This window comes from Taeniopygia guttata, chromosome 1, assembly GCF_048771995.1.
Source record: "Taeniopygia guttata chromosome 1, bTaeGut7.mat, whole genome shotgun sequence".
NCBI lineage: Eukaryota > Metazoa > Chordata > Aves > Passeriformes > Estrildidae > Taeniopygia > Taeniopygia guttata.
Window position 1 is genome coordinate 96508719 of NC_133024.1, and position 23950 is coordinate 96532668.

The window sequence follows — 23950 nt, forward strand, 5'->3', positions numbered from 1 at the left end:
TGAGGCAGATTAAGCCAGAAAGCACAGTGCAGAAGGCCTTCAGTTGCTGCAGAATCTTCAGCACTGATACCCAGTTTCTGGGGGGGGAGGGGTGGGGGGGGAGTGGGAAGTCCCAGCGATTTTGTGGGAAGAAAAAGTTTGTGGGATGAAAGAGGGAAAGCAAAGATTCCTTTGATAGGGATAGGCTCTGAAAAAAATTAAAATGGTAATTTGTCTGAGTAGGTTAAGCTTAGGTATACAAAAATCTCCAATCTGCTGTAGCTGGCTGTTGTAGGTGTGTAGTTATCCCATCACAGTACTGTGTGAGCACAGCAGATTTTAACAGCCTGACTGAAAGCCATAGCTCATCATCCTCTTCAAGATCCTAGAGCTTCCTGACATAGTGATGAGCTGCTTTGGAATACTCATCCTGATGTTTCACATTGCAAAACATGGAGGGTAACTCCCTGTTTGGCTAGGACAGAGGGTATTGGGATCAGCAAGGTTGAAGCTGAACCTCCTGCTCTACCACATGTGCTCCTGTACATGCTCTTGTCTTCCATGATAGTGGAGGCCTCAGGAACCACCAACGAAGAATAGCAACCCAATCTGCTTTTCCACACAGAGCTTCCAAAAGGAGAGATTGGGGAAAGTGTGTGGATGCTTCCATCATTCCAGTGGTCAGGATAAAGTGGCCATCCCAGACCTTGAGAGAACAAGTTGCTGGCATACAATTCAGCTATCCCAGGTGATTCCCAAGACACCACAGCACAACTGGGGATAGCTGCACAGCTGGGATGCTACCCAAGACAGGATCTTTGCTTATAAAAATGTTTGTCTTGAGAGAAAAACAAGGCAAAGCCCAAACATTTTGGGTAGCTAGGGCAGCCATGCCAGTTAAAAATTCTGAAAGGGGACCTCGTGAATTTTTACTTCATGCTGCCTGAAAGTTTATGGTACAAGAAGTCCTTTCTAAACTACTACATCACATCACAGGATGCTCATCTGAGCCCACCTCATTCGCTTTGCTGAGCATCTATCATTCAATATAGAGGTAAATACTAAGAAACATTTTAGGATTGCTCCTGTCTATGAGAACAGGCATTAGGATGTGGCCCACCTCATGACTGGGATGACAGAAGAGCTGAAAGGAGGGCTACAGCGTTGCTTTTCCCCAACATTGCTTTCTGAAACATTGAGAAAGCACCTCAGCCACACTTGGGGCCATGCAAGGATTTGTCTTATGATAATACATGCAATGTCCTTATATGCCCCCTGCTATATCCAGGAATGGATGTCTAAAATAAAGTCATTCTAAAGGGAGAGATTACCTTTGATGTGAGCCATGAGGATATTTCTTTATAATTCCATCAAGTGCTTCCAGAAGAGCACACAAAGGTCTTGCTACTGTTTCTGTCACAGCACACGCACTTGCTTTATACTGGTTCTTCTGACAGCTGAAATCTCAGTTCTCCAAATGATACTTTTTGGCATTCAGTCTGGTGAAATGGTCAGTATTACATGAGTCAGTTCTGCCTTGCAGTGCCATCCTATTAACATGAATCCCCAAACAGACTATCTCTGGCAGCCCAACCATTCGCTCCAGAATGGCCCTGGTGTTAAACATGTGACAACAACAAGTGGAATCACTGAAACAGAACTTAATGCCTTTAGAAAAGACATGATAAACAAAGCTATTTTACGTCTGCTCTGCTGTATCTACCAGAGGATAATGTTCAGGAAACATGAAAGGCAGTTTAGCCCCCAGACTGGCAGAGACAGCTGGGCAATGAGACTCTTTCTCTGTTTAATCCCTTTGTGGGCACATGGTCTAAAACTCTCACACTTTACAGAAAAAGTCCACAGGCTCTGACATGCAACAGATATTTGAGTTTTCTGCTGGTCTTGCTGTGTGACTTCTATCTCAGTTTACTGAATAAATCTGTAAAGCTGAAATGAAAGGTCTATTTGGATGTATTTTAAGAAAAGCCTTTTTTTCCTGTCTCCCTCTTCACTGAACATCTAGTTCACAGGCGACAAAGTTGGCAGGGTTTTGGCTGCAGCCATGAGGAGCTCAGCCCAGCAGCCTGTTTGCTGGGTGGAAGAATTGAGGTATTCAGCACGGTTCTTGTTGATGCCAATATAATGGGTTTACATTAACACAATTGTGCAGTGAGCATAAACTTTCCAAGCAGAAAGGTCTGCTCCAGTTGCCCTGCTAGTGTGTTTGCATAGGCCTGCCAAATAAACAACATTCCCTGCTGGGTGGCTGGGAGCAAGTGTAGGAAGTCCTGAGTGTGAGATGCTAATCCTTGCAGTATAATCTCACCCCTGCTCTATAAAGGCTTCTCCAGTCACTGGATCTGACAGGGTCACACAGCAAAGCCTGTGGGTTGGCAGTGAGAGCTGGATGCAAGGCCACTCTGAGGTCCTGCCTGCAGCTGAGCTGAGGATGTAAAAGTCCTGGGGCTCATGGCCTGCCCACCTACCCCCTGGCTCAGAGTCTTGTCCTGCACAAAACTTCCAGGCAGGGAGGGATGTGCTATGGAAGAGATCAGAGGCAAAGAGAAATGGAGACCCAGGGCATGGAGATAGCAACGAGTCCCAGGACCCTGTGGCAGAGTCAGCATCACTCCTGCAGCAGCCACACAGGCTGTGCACAGCTGACACTGATGGAGGAGGCTCTGTGTGCTCCTCACAGTAGTGCAGTAGGGTGGAGGGGTGCTTGCTGCAAGTGAGGGCTCCACAGCACTCAAAGAGACCGGCAAATCCACCAAACTGCCTATAAAGATGTGGACATGCACCAAGTAGCCAAAGCATCATGACTGTGGTTGATGTTTTCTTTTTCTCTCTCCCTCCCATCTAAGATACCCTTTGAGTTATTTTCAGAGGTAAATTGCAAGCCTGAGGGTCACCACAAGGCAGCTTTTGGCTTTTGACTGACATTGAGTCCAAACCTAGCCCTACAATGGACATGCAGAAGTGTTTGCTGCCTTTTTCTAATAAGTAGAACGGCAGAGAGATGCCCTCCTTGTTGTGCCTAGACAAGTTTATAGAAACACTAGGTATTTTTTAAAAAATGAAAAAATTAAGAGGGAGGATAGTACTTGTCATTAAGTTGTAAATACAAATCATGACCTGGAAACTCTGATCTTATCCTGTTCCTTTTAGTTTTTAGGGACTATGCATGTTGTGGCAAATGTCCAGAATTAGGCAGAAGTTATCCAAATTTTACCATTATGAGTGACATAAGCTTTGGTATAGCAGAACATGACATAAACACCTTAACAACATGATTTTATTGTATGTGGTGCCCAAATTTATTTCCTTGCCTTATACTGCACTCAGTTCTGTCTCAATCCATTGGCTGGGGACAGATCAGAACTGACATGGGGTATGTCTTACTTGCTTGAAGGAAAAATTGTCACGGAAGATTTTTTTTCTTAAATCTTTTCTATGGAAAATAATGGTGGAGCTTTCTGTCTTCCCAGTATCCTATGGTTACTTTTATTCTTCCACTGCCATCTGCATCCTTGATCCATGCATCCTTATCCATGGCCTTAAGCTAGTCCCTTGATACCAGAGGAAACAACTACTTTTGAACAACTGTTCTCCCTGCCCTCTCCCTTAAAACACAGAGTAGAACATTGCCTGAGGCTAGTATGAATATTAAACCAAAAAACCTCTGAACAGCTCTCCTCACAGGGGAGTACAGGTTTCTGCTCCCTCTGTCGTACACAAGGCAGATCCTACATTCCCTGTGCGTATGAAGATCACAGAGACAAAGGAGAAGAGCAGAGAAATACCAAACAAAACCAAGACCCCCACAACAACTACAAACAGGACACAGACCACAGGCGTAGCTCTTGTAGCAGGGAGCTGAACACTGCCCTGCCCCATCCCAGGAGGGTGTTGAGAGTACCTCTAATTTCTCAGGTCTTACCTGCAGAGACAATTGGATGTCTCCTTGTGGGTAGGGGCAGGAGTGATGAATTTCCCCTACCAAAATAAAGGTTTCTCTGGAATCCTCTATTTCTTTTCAGCCCCTTGCCTTGGTACTTACCCATGATTCTGCAAGAGGACTGAAACAGAAATTTCTGGTACCAGCAAGCAAGGGCTCATTTTGCAGCAGTAACACTGCTGCTTTCCAAGGCTCCTGGCTCAGCTTCTCTGGCTCTCAGGGATGACTCTCATTTGGTGTCTGAAGGTGAGTCTGAAGGCGAGTCTGAAGGCGTCCAAAGGGCTGCCTCAGAGTATGAGGCTTTCTACTTACTTCTAGCACACAAATGTGGTGCTGACACAGGGCACATGAAGCTCTCCCAGGCTCCCCATGCCTTAAAACACCATAGGCCATACCCACATGCTCCAACCCTCGGGGCACTGGGGTCTCAGCACAACACAAGCCAAAACAGCTCAGGCAATTTGATCTTCAGTGCTGAGCAATGATCCAATGGTCCCAGGGCACAGAAATTTCCACCTAGCTCCCATGTACTGGGCAGCACCATCTTCACGTGTGCTTCCCTGTCATTGAGGAAGGCATCAGCTTCTCAGCTAAGCTCCACCATCACGGGCTGTGGGAGAGACACACACACACTACCTCCCTGCCCCCCAGAATTCAGTCCAGAGGGAGAGGCTTGAGGAAGGTAGGACCTGAGAGTTGTGCAGTTGTGTATGGTCCATTGACGAGTGCTGTGCAGCTGCTGCTCTGCCCTTTGTCCCTCCCACTAACCAGTGGGATGGGAGAGCAAGATGATAGATACTCAGAGTTTAAATATGCCTGGTATATCCCAGGAGTATTGTTCAAATCACCAGATGAAAGGAGAGACATAGTGAAGATTACTTCTTCAGTCTTGACTAGTGCACAAGGCAGAATAAAGGAGCCCTAAAACCAGAAGAAAAGCAGAACAAAAGGCAGTGTGACTCTGTCCCTGCATTTGTGTAGCAATGCCATTGCAGCAAGGCTCAAAATTCACACATATTCTCACACTCATCTTCTCACTAGCACCAGGATCAGACAGAATTAATTCCGGTGCCATGGAGGACAAGATATGCAAGAGAGCAGGGCCTTATCACACCTGCAGGGCTCTCAGGACCTTAGCCTACTCCATAACACCACTTCTCAATGTTTCCAACTAGAAATCTTGACTCTTAAAGGATGGGAAAACTTTAAGATTCAGAAACTGCTAGTGGCAGACATAGGAAGACAGCATTCACTTTGCATTACAAACTTTCTCTCTCTCCATCTTTCTTTCCTTATTTTTAAAATTACCTTTGTTGTTCCTTTGACAGGAGAGCCTTCCAGCTCCCTGGGTCCTACCACTTGCTTGCCAATGTTAAGAGTTATAAGCAATAGGTTTCTTCAAAATATCAATCACCCACTGAAAGCCCCAGTGGGATGAGGCTGCTACTCCAGAGCTCTCCTTTTTCTTTCAGTTTTACTCATTTTTTCACAGGCTGAAAAGTGGCTCATAATTCTGGAGCCAGGGCTTTTTGTGGTTTTTTTAGAAATATTTCAGAATATTTCTGAGCTCTTTCAGGGCTCCAGCTCTCCCTGAAATCACAAATAAGGCCACAACTACACAATGTCTATACCACCCTGGGCAAAAGCACAGCTGGTAACCTTTAGCTGCTGTTCAGATCTACAGAAATAGCCTGTGGGTGAAAGGAAGAGTTTGTTCAGCATTTCACCCTTTTAAACCTTTTTTTAGGAGAAAAGCCAGATGCTACTTCCATATTCAACACTCCATCTCCCTAAAGTGATCATATGACTCTTGTCCTCAAGTGAACGGTGTGTTTTTACTTCAGTAACCCTGCTTGGCAGGTCACCATGTGCATTTGTTACTTTCTGCATGATAAAGTACTTTTCAGTCTCTCCCTTCTTCCTTCCTTTCCTTCCTCCCTTCCTCCATTTTTGAATGGTGTATCTAATTCACCTCTATAATAATCAGGGTCAGGTGGTCTTTTCTCATAATGATTGAAGAGTTTCTGTACTCTAAAGGATGCCTGACTTGGTCAATACTCCTTTTTCAAAGCAGACAAAATTTGGATTTCTATTAAGATGGTGCAGAAAGAAATCTTTTTTTTTCCCAGGCCTTTTTTTTTTAAATTAAAACCCATGGCTATGGTTGGAAGTAGACAAATGGAAATGGAATTGAGCAAACACAGCAAAAAGAAATGGTGATTGAAATGTCTATTCATGTCCCCTTTGTTCAAAAGAGACACTGTTAAAAGTTCTTGTCTTTTATTTAAAAGTTTGAATAATCATTAGAAGAGTCCACAGAGTCTGGGGCTGAAGTCCTCCCCCCGAGAGTGTTTCAACCACCCAGCTGGAGATACTGCTCTTACCTGCACATGCTTTCACCCCTCCCAACTGCAATTTAGAGAGAAGTGGATCCTCTTTCCTCCTCCCTCCTTCCTACTTTACTCTCTGACTCTAAAATTCTGGTGCCAAAGACATTTACTTTCTCAGAAGCGGAAGAACGGGAATTAACACCCATCTTTCAAAAGGAAGATTTTATCTGCCTGCCTCCATTTGCCATTGCCACTTGGGAATCAATACAAACCACCTCCCTGCTATATATACATATAATGCCCAAATTAGGTTGCTTCCAGAAATCATATGTTCATTTCCAGTGAATAAAGAAATCCAACTTGAAAACAAACAAACCAACCAACCAACCAACCAGTCCCACATAAAAAAAAAAAAAAAAAAAAAAAAAAAAAAAAAAAAAAAGGGGGAAATTCCAGACCAGGCAGTGTCTCTTCCTTACTTTGCAAAAAGTCTGCATTTCTCACAGAGCTGACTGTGCCATCTCCCCAGGCCCCCAGGAGCAACACTGACTCTGCCAGCCCCACTAGACCCAGGTTCACCTAGGAACCACAATGCTGAGGCTTCTGGGTAATTTTCACTTTTCCTAGGAGCTAGAAACCTGTGTTGAACATTCACCATGCATTTTCTGGTTTCCTAGACCCCCAGGGTGGGATTCACTCCAACAAATTTGGAGTGCTACCATATTTGAGTGACTTGTTTAGGCTCCATTTATATAGCAGGGGAAGGAAAAAAATAGGCAACCAGCCCTTCAAAAGAGATTGTCAAGGTGGCACAGAAATACCCACTTCTTTCCACTGAATAAAAAGGGAGCCTGTGAGTAACTTTTCCAGATGCAGATACCACTTTTTGAGATGCTTTGCACTTCAGAAAAAATTAAATTAATGCTCTTGTCAGAGATGGTGCATTTTATGATGCAGTAGCCCGAGCGTCTACATGCCTGGAATAGCTGTGTGGTCTCTGCAGCACTGTATGGCTGCAGACACTTTCCCCTATAGCAACTGTAGCACAGCAGTGCTTTACAGTTCCCAGTGATGTAAAAAGACATACTGATGTCAAAATACTTTTTAATGCAACTGAGAACCATTTCCACTACTTAGCAGCTCTGTGAGGTTAAGTATTGCACAATGGAACTACTATTTATTTTTTTATTAATTAAAAACAAAAACAAAAACAAAAACAGGGAGGGAGAGACAGAGACAAGGATCAAGATGAAGCTCAGACATCCTGTGTGTTCCCCAGAGGAGAAAGAAGTCCCTGATCCTCTGCCAGACCAGCGATACAGGGCAAGCTGGTGCTTCAGAAAGGCTGGAATAGAGATTTCTGACCTCTACCAATGCCTGTGAAACAACAAAATCAGTGAAAAACCAGGTAACACCTCCCTCCCCACACCATACAATCACAAATTCCAGTCCACTGCACCTCAACATCATTTCAACAGCAGAGAAATTCTGAGTGGCATTAATCTATGCCATGGTGGGAGCCTGGGCTCAGTGTAGACATCAGAGTGCTTGAAATTTCATGTACCCAAGGCAGCAGCTGGATTGTCTCAGGTTTGTGTCTCAGAGCCACTCTCAAGTGCCTGGCTGGGCTCCTGCCTGCAGGTTGAAGCAGAAAGCCTCAAGGTGGCTCAAGCACCTGACAGGGCTCACTGGAGCACCTGACAGAGGAGCCAGTCCCACCCTTCTCCTCTGCCCATCTCTGACCGTGCCCTGTCCCTCCTCCTCATCCCCTGTGCCCACCACCTGTGAGAGCCACTAATTGTATGTGTTCCTTGGTCAGGACAAGTTTCAGCCAGATCAACAAACGCTGGAACTCCTCCCACTACTCCATGAGCTGGTCTAAGGGATAGGATAGTGAGCTGGGGAAGAGGGACAAGGTGGAACTGACCCTTCAGCTGAGGAGCATGGTCTTAGACTGCACAATGCAACAGTGCAACCATATCTTGTTTTAAAAGGTAGCAGCAACAGTAATCTTTAAAGTAGTGTTTTAAAGTCTGTATTTTCTTTCTCCCCTGGCTGACAGGTTCCTCACATCTTGCTTGTGCCTGGAGCTGTATTGAATCCTTGCATTTTTTTGTTTCTGTAGCAGAAGTGCAACCCCTCCCCCGTGGGCAACTCACAGGCACCCTCTCCTTGGATCACCCACATCCCATCTTTCCTGGGCTCACCTGTGAGTGCAGAACACCCCTCCTCCCAGCTGGGAGACACCTCCTGAGAGAGGGAATTCAGCCCAGGAGGGGAAAGTGGTTTATTTACAATCCTAAGTGTGAGCAGTGTGGTTTGATAAGAAGTGATATGAGGGAAATTGAGTTTGCCTAGAGGTCTCAAGACCTCCAGAGGAAGCCTTCTCTATCACACTCTTCATTACAGCACAGGCTTTAATGAATAGTGTGATAGAGACCATGACCCCTTTGCTAAGACAGGAATCCTCCTCCCAAGGGAAAGAGTCAGAGAAAAAGCTTTGATACCCTCACACTGGAGACTTTCCCTGTAAAATGAGTTTTATGGCTATTCAAGAGCATGTGTATTCAAGAGCATAGGATCATTTAGAGATCTAAAATGGGATATCCCACACAGATCTATCACCCAACATAAAGCTAGAAACAAGATTTCATGGCTGCCTTTCCTATGAAATATATATTAAAGAAAAAAAAAAAAAAGGCATAACAAATTATGTCACTGATTTCAGCCTGGAAAGACGTACAACTAAAAATTCCATTCTTAACCTGCTCATGATAATTCTGCTCTGCCCTGTTCAAATGGAAGTTACAGAAATTAAGTAGTCTTGCTAAGTGTTACTTTAATTTATGGGAATGTATTTTGTATCTCTTCCACATGGCAATCTATTGAAATGTGTGCACACAAGGCTGTTCTCCAGCAGTGGTCTTTTGTCTTGCCTTTTGTTTTCATCTTTTGCTGCACAAACTGTATGTAGATGGTAATACACACACAGACACACAGACACACAGACACACAGACACACAGACACACAGACACACAGACACACACACACACAGACACACACACACATACATATATATAAATACATACAAGGAGAGGGAGTGGAAAAAAGCAATCTCTTCATGAGGTTGAATAATCCTCAGATGCCTTTCACTAACGAGGGTGCAGGTGCTCCTGTATTTATAAAGGTTTAAAATAAAGAGATGGACATCTAGTGAATATAGTATCTTCTGCAGCAAGATTTACACTATGACTGGTTTTAAGGACTACTTGAGAGCCAATTCCCTGTAGTAAATCTGAATCAAGTTTGGAATAATATTGAGGCAACACCAAATAGTAAAGTTTGTAAGAGCTCATTTTTTTTTGTCTTTCCCGTATATTCCACAATCATTTTAATTTGGAGTGGACTCTTTTTTTTTTTTTTTTTTTTTTTTTTTATCTGGAATAAATTGACACAGAGCTGCTGCAACAAAGTGACACACATGAACTTTTTCCTATCAAGTCCCACACCATTATAATATTTGGAAAAGGCTTGCAACTACTAGAAGAGAATTATATTTATTCTGCACAAAAAGAGCTACAACAGTCAAAAGGCCAAATCCTGCCCCTTTCTACTTGGTTTTGTGCTTTTATCTTATAACATTACTTGGAAAATGGAGATTTGATGAGAAATGGAGATATGAGGGGAAGGAATCTTTATATGATGGATATTAAGCCTCAAACTAAGGTAAAACCTTGAATCTGGTATATTTAAGTTGCATTTGAAAATGGCTCTTAAGTTCCTATGCCTTTTAGTTGTTTTTGATAGAGACACTCAAGAATGTAACAAAAACACATCAATATCCTGTAAACCTTCCGAAAAAAGGAGCAAAAAATATGCTCATTGTTTTACTTAGCTTTTTATTCCATCATTATGACACAAGATAGAACTTAAAGACAACATCACTGAATAACCAACTTCATTAAAATTAAGACTGATAAGTTTTATAAAATTCTTTTGATAGGATACACTTTCCCTTATGGAGTGCTAAGAAGGGATTTCTCTGGAACGCTGCAGTACATTGCCACCCGCTGCCCACAAACGGCTCTGCACTTGAAAAACAACGCGCACAAAACAGCAACATTTAACACAATGCAACATACAGCTACCGAGGAAGTGTGACTGACCCAGACTTTGGCACAGTATTTATAGAAACACAATTGTGAGCTTTTCCAAATGTCGTGTTCATTTCTGAAACTCTACTTGACTCCCTTTCATGTGTCTGTCTGCATTTTTTTCTTTTCTCTAACTTTCTTAATGCTGGAGCTTTGTTCTTTCAAAGGAAAAGCCATATTATTTCTCAGTGTTACGCATCTCAATTTATTTGGTTTGGTTTTCTAAAATTTGGATTCCAGTTTATTGTTTTAAAACAATACATAAAATCATACATTTATAAATATATATATTATATCCTGCATATATAACATTGGTTTTCCTTTAGAATGGGAGGGCAGACTTTGCACAACATACTTCATTGGTTTAGGCACAATGTTGTTCTTAGATTCTCTGAGCTGCTTCCTATCAGAACCTAAAAAAATACTTTTATAATCTTGTATCAAATTTTAAAGTTTTTTGCAAACATATGTATAAGAAAAAAATATTTTGTATTTCCCTCTAAGCTCACTACTACCCTTATATAATATATGGCTTTTCATGTTCCACTTTATCTTAGTGTTTTTCAAAAGGCAGTGAAAAGAAGTACAACTTTCCCCTTTAACAGCTTTTTTTTTTTTTAATATATATATATAAGCACAGAAACCAGCTTGTGCACTTTCTATAGAATTCCAATGCATATCATGGTAATGCAAGTGCAGTGATTTTTTAAAAAAGCAGTCACGATGGATTGACATCTGCATATGAAAACATAACATGATTATCATACAGTACCCATTACAGAATATACAATCATCAAAACTGCAGATATATAAATACATTTTTAGCAACATCAAAGCAACAGTTTTTATCTTATACACAGCATATGAATACAGGGTTATTACACTGAAGTTTTCACCTTGCTTTTTCTCAAAAGCTTGCTGAAAAACAGGAACATACTGTATTTGTAAATTAACTGCTTGACAGTGCTGTTGAGAAATTAAAGTGAACAAAGTTTTAAACAAGTATATGCAATTGAGTTGGTATAAAACAAACAAGCCCCGCCCCATTTTCCAATGTCACCATGGTTTTCCTATGAGACGGAGGCATGGGTATGAGCGGCAGTTCCACAGAGTCAGATCATACAAGGGTTTCTGGGAGGGCATCAGGGTTATCAGCTGATAACAGCTCCCAAATCTGCCACCTCTCCCTTTGCCACTCATTCCAGTCCGCCTCCGAAACGCTTTTACTGTTCTGGCTGTGAGGTGCTGTGGAATAGCTGTGACCCGCCGGTGCGTGCGGCTCCGAGCTGGACACGGCCTGGTCAGGGGCTCTGCCTGGCGGCCCTGCAGCTGCTCTCGGCCCCGAGCTTTTGTCTGGGCGTTGAAGTCTCCACAAAGAGTGCAGCGCTGAAGAAACACTCGAGCTCGTTTTTGCAGGGCCTGGGTAAGGGGGTGGCGGCCGCTCTTTCCTGTAGGAGGGCTTGGCTGTGCTTTGCAAACAGCCCGCGTTCGAGTGGTGCTCACTGAGGTCCTCCACGCTGCTTACAGCCAAGCGCTGCTCCGAGCCGGAGCGGGACGGGTCTGAAGCCCTGCAGCCGCCTTCCCTGCGCGGGGCACTGCACGGCCCCGGCGCCGCGGGCTGCAGCTGGCACTCGGGAATGGCCGCTGTCGTCTGGCTCCTCCGCATCCCCTGCCTGCCGCCGTCCAGTTCTGAGGAGCTGCCCTGCCACCGAGGGGAACACGCGGCGAGGTTCCCCTGGGAAAGCGAGCACTGTCCGGGCCGCAGCGAGCTGCTTTCGTGAATGTTCCCGTAAGAACCTGCGGGTGGAGGCACAAACACATCAGTCTGCAGAGCCGTTCCTCAGGCATTTAACAAGCTAATGCCTTTCCCTTGTATCACATGGCAGAAGAGGGATGGGGGCTGAGACAGGCTGGGAAAGTTGGGGCTGTTCAGCCTGGATAAGAATGTGCAGAAACATCACTGCATCCTTCAGTATCTGAAGGGGGCTGACAGGGAAACCAGAGAGGGACTCTTCAGGAAATGTGATAGCACAAGGAGTAAAGGGTACAAATTGAAAGAGGGGAAATTCAGGTTAGATATGAGGAAGACATTTTTACTGTGATGGTAGTTAAACACTGGAACAGGTTGCTCAGAGAGGCTGGGGATGCCCCAACAGTGTTCAGGGTCAGGCTGGATAAGGCCTTGAGCATCCCAGTTTAGTTGGAAGTGTCCCTGCTCAAGGGAGGAGGTTTAAGTGTTTAAGGTCCCTTCCAACCCATATCACTTTACGGTTCTATGATTCTATGAATCCTAGAAGAATTTAAAAGTATTTATTGAAACAATTTTAAAATTACTTTTAAAAGTATATTTGATAGTTTGAAATGTTGCTGTTTTCTGTATTTCACTGAATACGGAAAAGTATAACCACTGTGCTCCTCTGTATTCTACTTAAGAGTCACCTTTTAAAAGTCCAGCTCTGGACAGTATAGATTCTCCTACTGGTTTCACTGTGATTTCTTGAAAACAAGGAATTTTTTTTTTTTTTCTTCGCTAGATTTGGGCTTTAAAATTGAGAAAGTACTGACCTGTGATTACTGGATCTTTGCAGCCACTTTTCAGCGTTGAATGCCAAGTACCCCAGATATCAAAATGATCTTCAGAAACATCTAAACAGCAGTAAGAGCAGGGAAAATATGATTAATCAATCCTCTTAAAGACATTATTTAGAAATACACAAATGGAACAGTAATGTAATGTATCAGAGTCATTAACATCCAGTGGACCTACACTGTGTACCTAACACAAGCATCTCATAATGTGGGACCCCGCCTGGAGTACTGTACAGTTCTGGTGACCCCAATATAAGGACATGTAAATGCAGGAAAAAATCCAGAGGAGAGCTATGAAGCTGATAAGAGGACTGGAGCACCTTGTATACAAACACAGGCTGGGAAAATTTGGGCTGTTCAGCCTGGAGAAGAAAAAATTGTATAGAGACCTTGTAACAGCCTTCCAATATGTGAACAGGGCAAACAGGGAAGCCAATAAGGGACACTCCATCAGTAACTGTAGTGATAGGACAAAGAGCAATGGGTGCTAATTGAAAGTGGGGAAATTCAGGTTAGATATTAGGAAGAATTTTTTTACTGTGAGGGTGGTGAGGTACTGGAATAAATTGCCCAGGAAGGCTTTGGATGGCCCAAGCCTGGCAGTGTCCAAGACCAGGCTGGTTAAGGCTTTGAGCAATCCCATCTAATGGGAGGTGTCCCTGCCCATAGTGTGGGGAGGGGTTGGGACTGATGATCTTTAGGGTCCATTCCAGCCCCTTGACATTCTATGATTCTATGTATTTGCTCACAGCTACTTGTTTCAAGATCAGATCCTGCGATGGATTCAGTGTGCTCTGTATGGGCAGAGTGCCTGAGTTTGCTGAGTTCTTAAGTCCTCTGCCTTATTGAAGTCAGAGAAATTGCACATGAACAGGGGGGCTTGGTCCACAAAAGGTAGATTCTGGCAAAGCTCCCTCATGCAGTCCCGGACCCAGGGGTCCCCATAAGTCATGCTCTATCAACCCAAGGATGCTGCCAGTGTGACCCAGAAATGCAGCCACAGAACAAAGATTTAATGGAATGCTGGCTTAATAAACAGTTTAATGCCTTTTTCTGATTCCACTAGTCAGTAGAGGAATTTCCTAATTTGTCCTGGTTCACTGCCTTTGTGATGCATATTAAAGTCCAAAAGATTGTTAATAAGATAAAACTTACTGTAATTTCCTGTTCATAACTTAATAGAAATGTGACCAAATTCTTAAACTTGTTCAGAGATTTAGATGTTGAATTCAGAAGATAAATTCCAATTGGCATTTATAAAGTATATAATTGAGATATTAGTCTAAATCCCATTATGTCCAAAGGGAATTAAGTGCCTAGGCAGTACATCTGAAATTAAGACATTTTAAAAATACCACCAAACAGTTATGTGCATCCCTAAGCATTGAAAGTTCTTAAAGCTTGGCTCACTAAGTATAAATTTAATAGATGACAATTCTTTTAATGTATATATTTTTATAGGAAAACCATCTTGAAGTGCTGGTGAGCTATTAGTTTAAACCACAGTTCTCTACCAAAGAAATCATTCAGGTATGCACTCCACAGGTAGCTAAGGGACTAATAGATCCCTGCACTAGTATTGCTCAGTGTGTAATTGGTTGCAGATGTAAAGCTGTGCAACTCAGCTACATTTTCCAATGGTGTTGAGGTCCTTCTTTACAACTGGAGAAAGTTTGTGCCTGACATCTTAAAATCTCAGCTTTTTTCAAAGCCTGGACCATAACCTTACAGGTATTACAGTCCCATGGATCAGGACTAGACTTTGCCATGCTGTCACAGACATGCTGAAAAACTGGACATACATAGTTCTATTTTCCTAAATAATATCTCCAAGTTTTTGGAAGTTCCAAACCACAAGCATCCCTGACATCTGGCTGAGCTAATGAGAAGGACCCAGCACAAATACTTTGGGCTCAAGAGGAAAAAAAGTATATTGGTCTGTCATTTTTTTATAAGGTTATTTACACTATTGCCCCTCAAATCCTGGTAGCTGATAATACAAATCTGGCACTTTTCAATTATTTCAGGAGTCTCCATCAGTCACTGAGGAGGAGGAGGAGGAGCACAAGCAGGATGCACTATACCTTTTTCAGCCTGTGATGCAGAAGAATTCTCCTTTGGCTTAGTTTGCAAGTGTCCAACCAGCGTGTACTGCTCAGGTACCTTGTACAGCTTATCTGGGCTGTGGGCAACTTCTTCTGACATTGCCACCAGCGAGCGCTCCGACAGCACCGGGGAGTTGTTGTCGTAAGGGGACACGTCACCACTGGAGGCTTTGTTGGAGTCTGTGGAAGAATGTCTTTCTCCTGTGGAGTAGGAACCTTCCGACCGCAGCATCTCAGGGCTCCTGAGAAATTTTGATGAACAAACTACTGTTAATAAAAAAATGCTTCATGTTCACAGATACAGGTGCAGTTTGACATCAAGGCCAGGATGGATGGGGCTCTGAACAATCTGGTCTAGTGAAAGGTGTTCCTGCCCATGGCAGAGGGTTTGGAACTAGATTACTTTTAAGGTCCCTTCCAACCCAACCATTCAATGATTCTATGATCATACAGATAAAATCAAATACATGAGAATGGTCACAGCTGCTGAAATGAAAACACTTCAGAAACAGTTATTGAGGTGGATTTTCCATGAGTAAAACTTTTGCCATGAAGTGGCCAGCAGAGGCCACTCAAAATCAAAAGATGTTGCTGTCAAGAAAGAAAACAAAAATCCCACACAAATGTATGGTAAACCAGAGGAAACTAAGCAGTTAATAAATTCCTTTTGTTACCTTGACAATGTAGTTTGTGGCAACAATAAAACTGAAGCCATGATAGGAAAGATTTAGTTTGATGCTAAGCAGTATGCAAAAATAAATTCTTGTATTCTGAAGTTTTACACAGAGAAATCAAGCACTCAGCTTGCCTTTCACATTATGAGAATTATCCCCTTCTAGAGACATAAGAAGGTAAATATTATACAGGGGACAAACAGATGTATTTACTGTACTTATGACTGGGGCATCAAACAACTGGTTCCACTGATACCTTCTACAACTTCTTTTACCTTTTCACCTTCACACCACCAACAACATTAACTGCCTTTAATTCTGCCAAGAAAAGGCAAACATAACTCCTACCTAAGTACAGCCAAAGGTCAGAGAGACAATTGATTTTTGAAATGTGCTGGGAACACTGATGGAGTTTTCTTGAACTGTCACAGATTGCCGTGCAGGTAGGAGGCAGGCCATGAGTCATTGCATATCCACAAAGAACATGTAGAACTACTCTGTAAATTAACTTTTTTTCCTGTTGTTCCTCAGTAACTCATATTTCTATTACTAATTTTTCATTTCTCTGCACCTTTGTTTCATAGATTTTGATCTTTTGTTTGAGACAAACACTTAATTCAGCAACCTCTCATTAATATCTGTTCTAATTTAATGTGTGATAAAACAGAGGCTCATTCCTGTAAATGTCTGAAAATGGTCAGCCCTTTTCATAGTCAAATCCAAAGACAGCTTGAATGTAGTGAGCAGCCAAAACTCATTTCTTACTATGGAACAGTAACCATCTTTCAGACAAATAAAATAAAACAGAAGAAAGAAAATAAAGAAAACACACAGCTAACCACAGCACAGTAAATATTAATACATAAATAATGACAAAACTTAAGACCACTTTCAAGCTGTTGTTTTTTCTCTGGCTGTTTTACACATCTCATGTCCTGAAAAATAAAATATATACAATCAACAGCATTATTATTATGTTATTCAATATTCCTATTTTTTTTCCAGTATGAAAACAACCATAATGTGTTGGGAATTAATTAAATAATGTTACTCCTCAGTAACTCTCAGTGACAAAACCGTCACTGGAGTTAAACTGAGGGAAGCTCAGAAAACAGAGCTGCTATTTGGCAAAGTTGCTCTGTCACAAGCTTCCCAGAGAAGTATGATAATGCTGGGGAATCATTTAAAAAAAAAAAAAAAGCCTCAATTATGTAACTACTATTCTAAACTTCTTATGTGAACATAAATCCAATGTAAAATAATCTCTAAATAGACACACTGAAAAACTATCATTTTTAAAGTATGTATAATTCTATCATAAACCTTTTTTCTTGTTTTTTTGCAACTTGCTTCTTTCTTTCTGTCCTAAGTCCTAAAAACCTTTGTGCAGTGATATGAGATTTAAGCAATGTCTTGAGATTTTCAGAAGAACTAGAAGGACCTCTTAGAAAATGGGACAAATGTTGGTATCTGCAGGTTTCCTATGACAAAATGTCCTTCTTTTCCAGCCTTCCAGACTGAATGTCATCTAAACATTAAGGTTTATTGCACATAAGTTTTTGCAGCATCAAAACCTATCTGTGCTGCACAGGGCGAAGACAGAGGTAAACCAGCACTTAGCCAAGGCAAGGTAACACAAGGAATAAGGTTAATGAAAATGGGAATGGAAGAATGTGAGAAGATAAACTTGAGCTTTGTGAAACACTGGTTTCAAGTCTTACCTTGAATGATCTGTTATAGTCTACCTCTTCTCAAGACAGAGCTCCTGCTAAAAATTTACCTGAATGGAAACTTTCAAGTCTTTGGAAAGATTTAAACATTCAAGTTTCTAAACTGATTTACAGTTTTGGCTGGTAAGTCCATACTATTTTTTATACATATGTGTATTATCACTTTTAAATTTCTTCAGGCAAAGTAGCTTTAAGAATCAAAAGAACTGCTGTGGACTCTGACAATCTTACTACAGGAGACCATCAAAATGGATTAAATACTTACAAGCAGGAAATTGAACTCATACATTTGCAGCTTTACTTCACAAACAAAATAAAACAACTTGCAAGAAGACTTTGGTTTGCTTCTTTGCAAATAAAGAAAGAATTCTCACAAATCCCTTAAAATTAAAGTTTTGCATCTGTTTGCTTTACTGTTTGAGTTCACTAGCAAACAGATATTTACTACAGACAGATATTACTAATTCAAAATTCTTCTTCCATTGGATAGTGAGATTTTCTACCCACTCACCAGGGAGAAACTAAATTGGAAGGCAAACATAAATACTGTGCAAGATACCTACTCCTCTATATGTAATATATGAGGAAGGGCAGATTATTGTCCTCACAAAGAATAATAGATGATTATGTGCAATCAAATGTGAGGAATGGGAAGGCAAGTAAAGTATTTTCCAGAGGTTATGAAATATGTTAAGGAAAAGATTTTAAAGGTGGCTAAGTACCAATGGAAAGATTTGAAAGCAACAGAAGGAACACATGCCACGTGAATTTAGAAATACTATTTCAGATTCCAAAACAACAGGCAGCTTTCTATGAATTTATGCTGTCCACCAAAGTCCACTTGCATGGGTGAACTAGAAATGTTTTAATCACAATAATTGCTTCTACTGAGGATATTCCTACTTTTCTACTAGCATCAAGGTTATCAAAACAGGAAATCCCTTTCTGTTTCTGGCAGAAACCCTTTTCTGTTATAACTTAAAGCTTCTGAGTGGGAAAACAATTACGCCTTCAAGAGGCAAATCATAGTGATATGGCTTGGCAGCACACAGTTCTAATTTCCACACATATTTGAGTAACAGAGGTGCTACCAACAAGGCAGATTACTGTGGGATTATGATGTGGTTGCTGCTGTTAATAGGGTAGAGGACTCAATGTTTCAAGGAGCCTCTGCAGCTTTAAAAACTGCATTTACACATGTGTATGACCTGTTGTATGGCTTCATCTTTGTGTCACAGATCAAGATGGACTAAAACTCATTATCATAATCCAAAATCATCCAAAAATGTTGTAACTTTGAAACTTGTTTACTCTGAAAGGACTACTAACTACGATAAGCAATAAATAACCATAAGAAATATATTTTATTTGTTGTTAGTTTAAAGATGCTTAATCTTACAGCTGTAACCCCAAATTCCATTGTCATCAAGCCAACATACAAAAAAATTGGGAAGTCACCCACAAAAGCACACTTCAAAATTGGCATTTGTAATTAGTGCTTTACCATGAACAACTTCCTTAAGGGAACTGAAAGATGAGGAACATCTGATTTGTCCTCCTCTGCTAGGAAAAGAGATTGTATTTTCTCTGTTAGATCAGAGCCAAGAAAGCATTTATAATGACAGCAAGAGCAGAAATGTGAGGGCAGTTGCAGAACAGGACCTTCAAAGCAATTCATGTGCCTTTAAAGTCTCAAAGTTGATTCTATACTCGATGCAGTCAACTAGCTCTTCTGATGAAGACTGTCTCAAGAATATATAAAGTTTTTTGTCTCACAGATCCACATTTGTATTTTGAGTATGTGACTAGACAATTTCCAAGAGCAATAAAGAGATACTTCGGAGGCTCATTTTTATGAAATCAGGAAAAACATCTCCTTGTTGTCTGCTGTCTCACATTTCTTATAGGAAAAAATAAGCAACACATTTGCAGCCTCAAAATTGAGATTATGTTGTGAAATACATTAATTTCTTAAGAGCATCACACTCCTAGCAATAACACTAAGCAACAGTCTCCCTAATTGCCTGGAATATCTTAACCAAGAAGTTGCAACCACAGTGAAAACATATCCCATTAACACTAAAAGTAAATCACTTACATGACATCAGTGTAGAAAAGAAAATGGTAGTAATTTTTTCCTATCTCAGTGATATTTCATCTGCCCATTACTGACAACACAATAAATTAATACTACTGTAGCTATATGCTCCTGTTTGGCTTCAGAACATTTCCTTACAAAATGCCTTTTGTCAGTTGTGACCAGCTTTTCACAAAAGCTGTATTTTCTCCTGTAGGTGTGCATGCTGGTTAAGAGTAAGGAAGTTCAAGGAAAAGTCAATTAAGGAATCAGGATCTGACAATTACCTGTTACATCCACAATGATTTGTGACTAACTTATGCACAACTGGTATGTCATATGTGAGATACAATTTGATGTCTTTTTGTTATATAGACAGTGAAATCCTGCATGAAGTTTTTATTAGCTTGAGTTAGATATAATATGATCATTCCAAGCTAAGTGCTGAAAGGAAGAAGTCTCAACACACTACCTTATGTCATATGATTTGTAGTGTCTGTCCTAATTGTCTTGGCTTCTGGCAAATGTGAAACAAGTCTAAAAGACAGCTTATGTACCTCTAACTATCCTGCATTTACTGTGACCTAAATATACATATGGTTACTTATCAGTCAAACTAGCTGAAATAACTTCACACAGAGAAAATTACCCCAAATCAGATGATCTGTGATAATTTTCTACTTCATGTGGTTAAGTTAGGAAACTAAAATAGTCCTTTAGAACTCAATATATACTGCACATATTTTTGTTTCCAAATTTTATAGTTAAAGAAAGCTTTTTCCTGAAGGTTTTAGTTACACTATTTCTTGTATACCTTCTCCTTTGAAGCCAGGCACACTGTTAAATTACCTCCAACTATACAATGTTAAGAGGGAGAGAAAAAAAATCATAGCTGACTATACATATTTATTTTTAATTATATTCTGAATGCACTAGGCACTTTCCACAAACATAGGAAGACAAAGTCCAATATGTCCCAGACAGTTTAGAGTCTAGAAACTCTCTTAAAAATTACTTAAAGCAAATCTGTCAAATTTTGTGATTTTTGGGTCTGCCATATTGGGATTCACTAGAAAAGACATTGACTGTGTGGTCCCATGAGAAAGCCAGGAATTCTGTTAATCTGAATGTACAAATTCACAGCATTAAGGCACAAGGGTGCAGGTAAATATACACCATACAGAAGAATATATTATATATATATCATAACTGCTATAGTGACCAGTGTGATTTTTTTTCTCTTTGTATCCTTCACAAAGCACACAATTAAATAATATGCCAAGTCTCCATAGGGCTGCTGTTGGCAGTTGGCTTGTTCACAATGCCCTACATGTATAGGATAGGAAAAGAATGACAGAGTGGTCAAGCAGCTTGCTGTGACGGTGTTAAGGCACTCTAGGGTGTGTTTCAAGGATAGTGGAATACATGCTTCCTGTTACTGAAGACTACAATAAACCCAAGACACAAACCAGCAGATGACTAAAAAACATCCTGTCAGATAATAGCGCGTTGAATATTTTTATGTACATGTCATTCTGTTCTCTGCAGCAGAACACAATCTTTCTTCTGAATCAGGGAAACAAGTTTTGTCTTTAGAAAATGCTGTACAAGAGTCATAATTTCTTTGGCAGAGTCTGTGTAATAGGGAGGATATTTCTACTCCACTGTAGACAGTGCAGAAGAGCTGTGGAAAACTAGAACCTTTTGGACACTTCCAGTGGGAGATAGAAATTCCCAGCAGAAAAAGGGATGATGAAAAAACAGATTACTCACGATGACTGGGAAGCTTTCCTCCTCAGCAAATAGTCTACAACATCTGGGTCAGTCTCTAATAAGCTAATAAGCACTTCATTCTGTAAATCAGGGGAAACCTATGAAGACATAAAAGAATACTTAGTTGGATGTTAATATCCTTTCATTACATTAATTTTGATGCTATGCTTAATCTAAACAAACAAGTACAAGTACATTTACAGAGAGTATATAAAATATTCAGAAGCTTTCACTTAAAAGAGAAATTTCATGTAAGAACAGATGAAGCAGGACTGAAGATAACTTTGTGCAATGTTCAATGCTGATTACTGTTGAATAACTTCTTGATATCCAATTGGTTATCATATCTGGAAATAACAGTGGGATTACTTATGTATCACAATCTCAAAAGCTCCAGTTTAAGGTCCTTAATTTACACTTCCCTTCAAAGATCTGAGGATATTTACCAATCTCCATCTCTGCCTCTCCAGCCACTCTGACCAACAGGCTCAGTCAGAATTTGTGTCACCTTCTTTATAGTTTGGCCTTCTAATTTGCTAACTTTCTCTTTGCACTTTGTATGGGTATGAACCTTCAAAACCCTTGATAGCTTCAGATGCTGCAGGATACCACAACATTTCCTGGGCAAGTAGCAGAAAAGGCACCCCAAAGCCTGCACAAGTGAACTTTGTGCTTCCAACTGCACTTCACATGAGTCTTCCCAATCCTCAAGTGAGTTTGTCTGCTTTGTCTGCATCACAGTGGAACATTCAATACAAATTTCAAAACACTGAAACAGATTAAACCAGCCAAGAAACTTGAGGAGCCCAGGTTCACTTATGACAGATGGAACTCAATGCAAGACAATCTCAGCAAGGGGTCATCAACTGGACAATATGTTTCTGGATGCAATCTGTCAGAGCCTGAATCTCTTGACCTTCAAGTCACACTTGAATGGACCATTTGTTCTCCCTGACATTTCCTGGGAAATAGGAATAAAATTACTAACACATCCCCCAGAGGAATATCCCATTTTGGGAGGTATTTAGGGAGTCTAGTTACATAAAAGGCATATTTCTTAAAATAAGGAAATAATAAGAAAATAAATGAAGATATGCATAATTTGATCCAAACTGATCCAAAATCTCTATGAAAAACTTGTGTAACCACATTCTCATTTTTTTAAAATATTCTATTAAGTCTCTGAACTGGAGAAATATCTTACTGATGGTCACTGATACACTAGTCTTTAAACAAACTTTTTAAAATAGGAATATAATTTTTGGAAACATGGTGTACTGTAACTTCTCCACTTAGACAGCCTTTCTGTACACTAGAAGAAACTCCAGATAAAGTTTCATGGTAAAACAAACATTTTTGTCTGTAACTTACAACTCAGCTTTTTATCAAGTAACTTTGTAAGAAACTACTGAGAGAATTTTGTCAGCAAAACAAAAACACATCTTGCCTTATTAAAAAAAAAGGATAAATCCATCAAAAAAACTCTGAGGAAGTTCAACCAGAAGTTCAGTTCTAACAAAAAGCTTCTATGAAACCCAAACTTAATGGTTCTTCTGATTCATAGGACTTTTACCAGAATGAATCTGCAAGTAGATTTGTACTGATGGTCTCCTTGCTACTGGGTTTGGGGCTTCCTCCTGCGCAGCAATTTTCTTCAGTTTAGTTCAGTAACTTGGCAAGTGTAGAATTGATATGCATGTAATTGTAAACTTACATTTATAGAGAACTACAATATCAGTATCTCAGGAAGATGCCACCGTAACTGTTACTGAATTAATTGTTTCACTGGTAATTGCACCTAAGTAGATGGATGAGAACTTGAAATTTGGGGCAGAAGGGAAGCCAAGGAAGGTGGTGAAATAATAGCTCTGGAGGACATACAGGGATGTATCAGAGGACTCTAGGGTTGTCAGGACACCAGCAGAGTACCAGATATTCTGAGATTGTGGGGTTGGGTGCTGCATGAGAGTCACAGCTGTTGAGACACAGAATGGTAGACGGACCCTTGAAGTGTCTCCTTTGTGCTGTACCTTGCCACTGACGTGGCTCAGAATGGCAGTGTGTGGCTGCCTCCACAGTGGGAAGGCCATAGTAGCCCCTAACTGTAAAAATATGAAATTTCATACACTCTGTAGAACTTCTTTGCAGCGGGGCTGGATTTGGACACTAGGAGATGAAATACATAAACAAGCTGCTGATCTCCATCCTTCATGCAAAGCCAAGTCAAAAATGAAAGGTGGCTGAGTTGTGCCTCCTTTCATTCAGCTGCAGAGATTGGAAAAGAACAGTTCTTTATACATGCCCATGAAACATTTTAATACATCCCCAAGACTTAAATGGGCAAGATTTGGATATGAAAGTGATTATTATCAATGACATTATTGGAGCATGGCCAGATTTTATCTTCTATAGGAAATCCACTTTTGCATGCTACTGATGTTAGCAATAGTTACTCAGTAAAAATGGTGTTCAATATCCTAGGTTGTTCCGACAAATAGAATCTCTCTAATCCACCAATAAGTCAGAATCATTCTGATATTGTGGTCTAGGTACCCCACCACATCTTGGTTTCCTAGA

The 23950-nt window shown here is 40.7% G+C and overlaps 1 protein-coding gene across 7 annotated transcripts in view; it reads right to left on the reverse strand.

Annotated features, from left to right (window-relative positions):
- Positions 1–10153: 10153 nt before the first annotated feature.
- The window catches only part of ARHGAP6 (Rho GTPase activating protein 6), a 312106-nt gene continuing 298309 nt past the window's right edge, over positions 10154–23950 (reverse strand). For all 7 annotated transcript variants that reach the window (XM_012569631.5, XM_030280769.4, XM_030280775.4 and 4 more), the window contains 4 exons: positions 21374–21471; positions 15099–15361; positions 12991–13071; positions 10154–12222 (listed from right to left, as the gene is read on the reverse strand). In XM_012569631.5, the coding sequence (XP_012425085.4) occupies positions 11543–12222; positions 12991–13071; positions 15099–15361; positions 21374–21471 (1122 nt within the window). In that variant the 3' untranslated portion in view covers positions 10154–11542. The remainder of the gene's footprint in view (positions 12223–12990; positions 13072–15098; positions 15362–21373; positions 21472–23950) is intronic.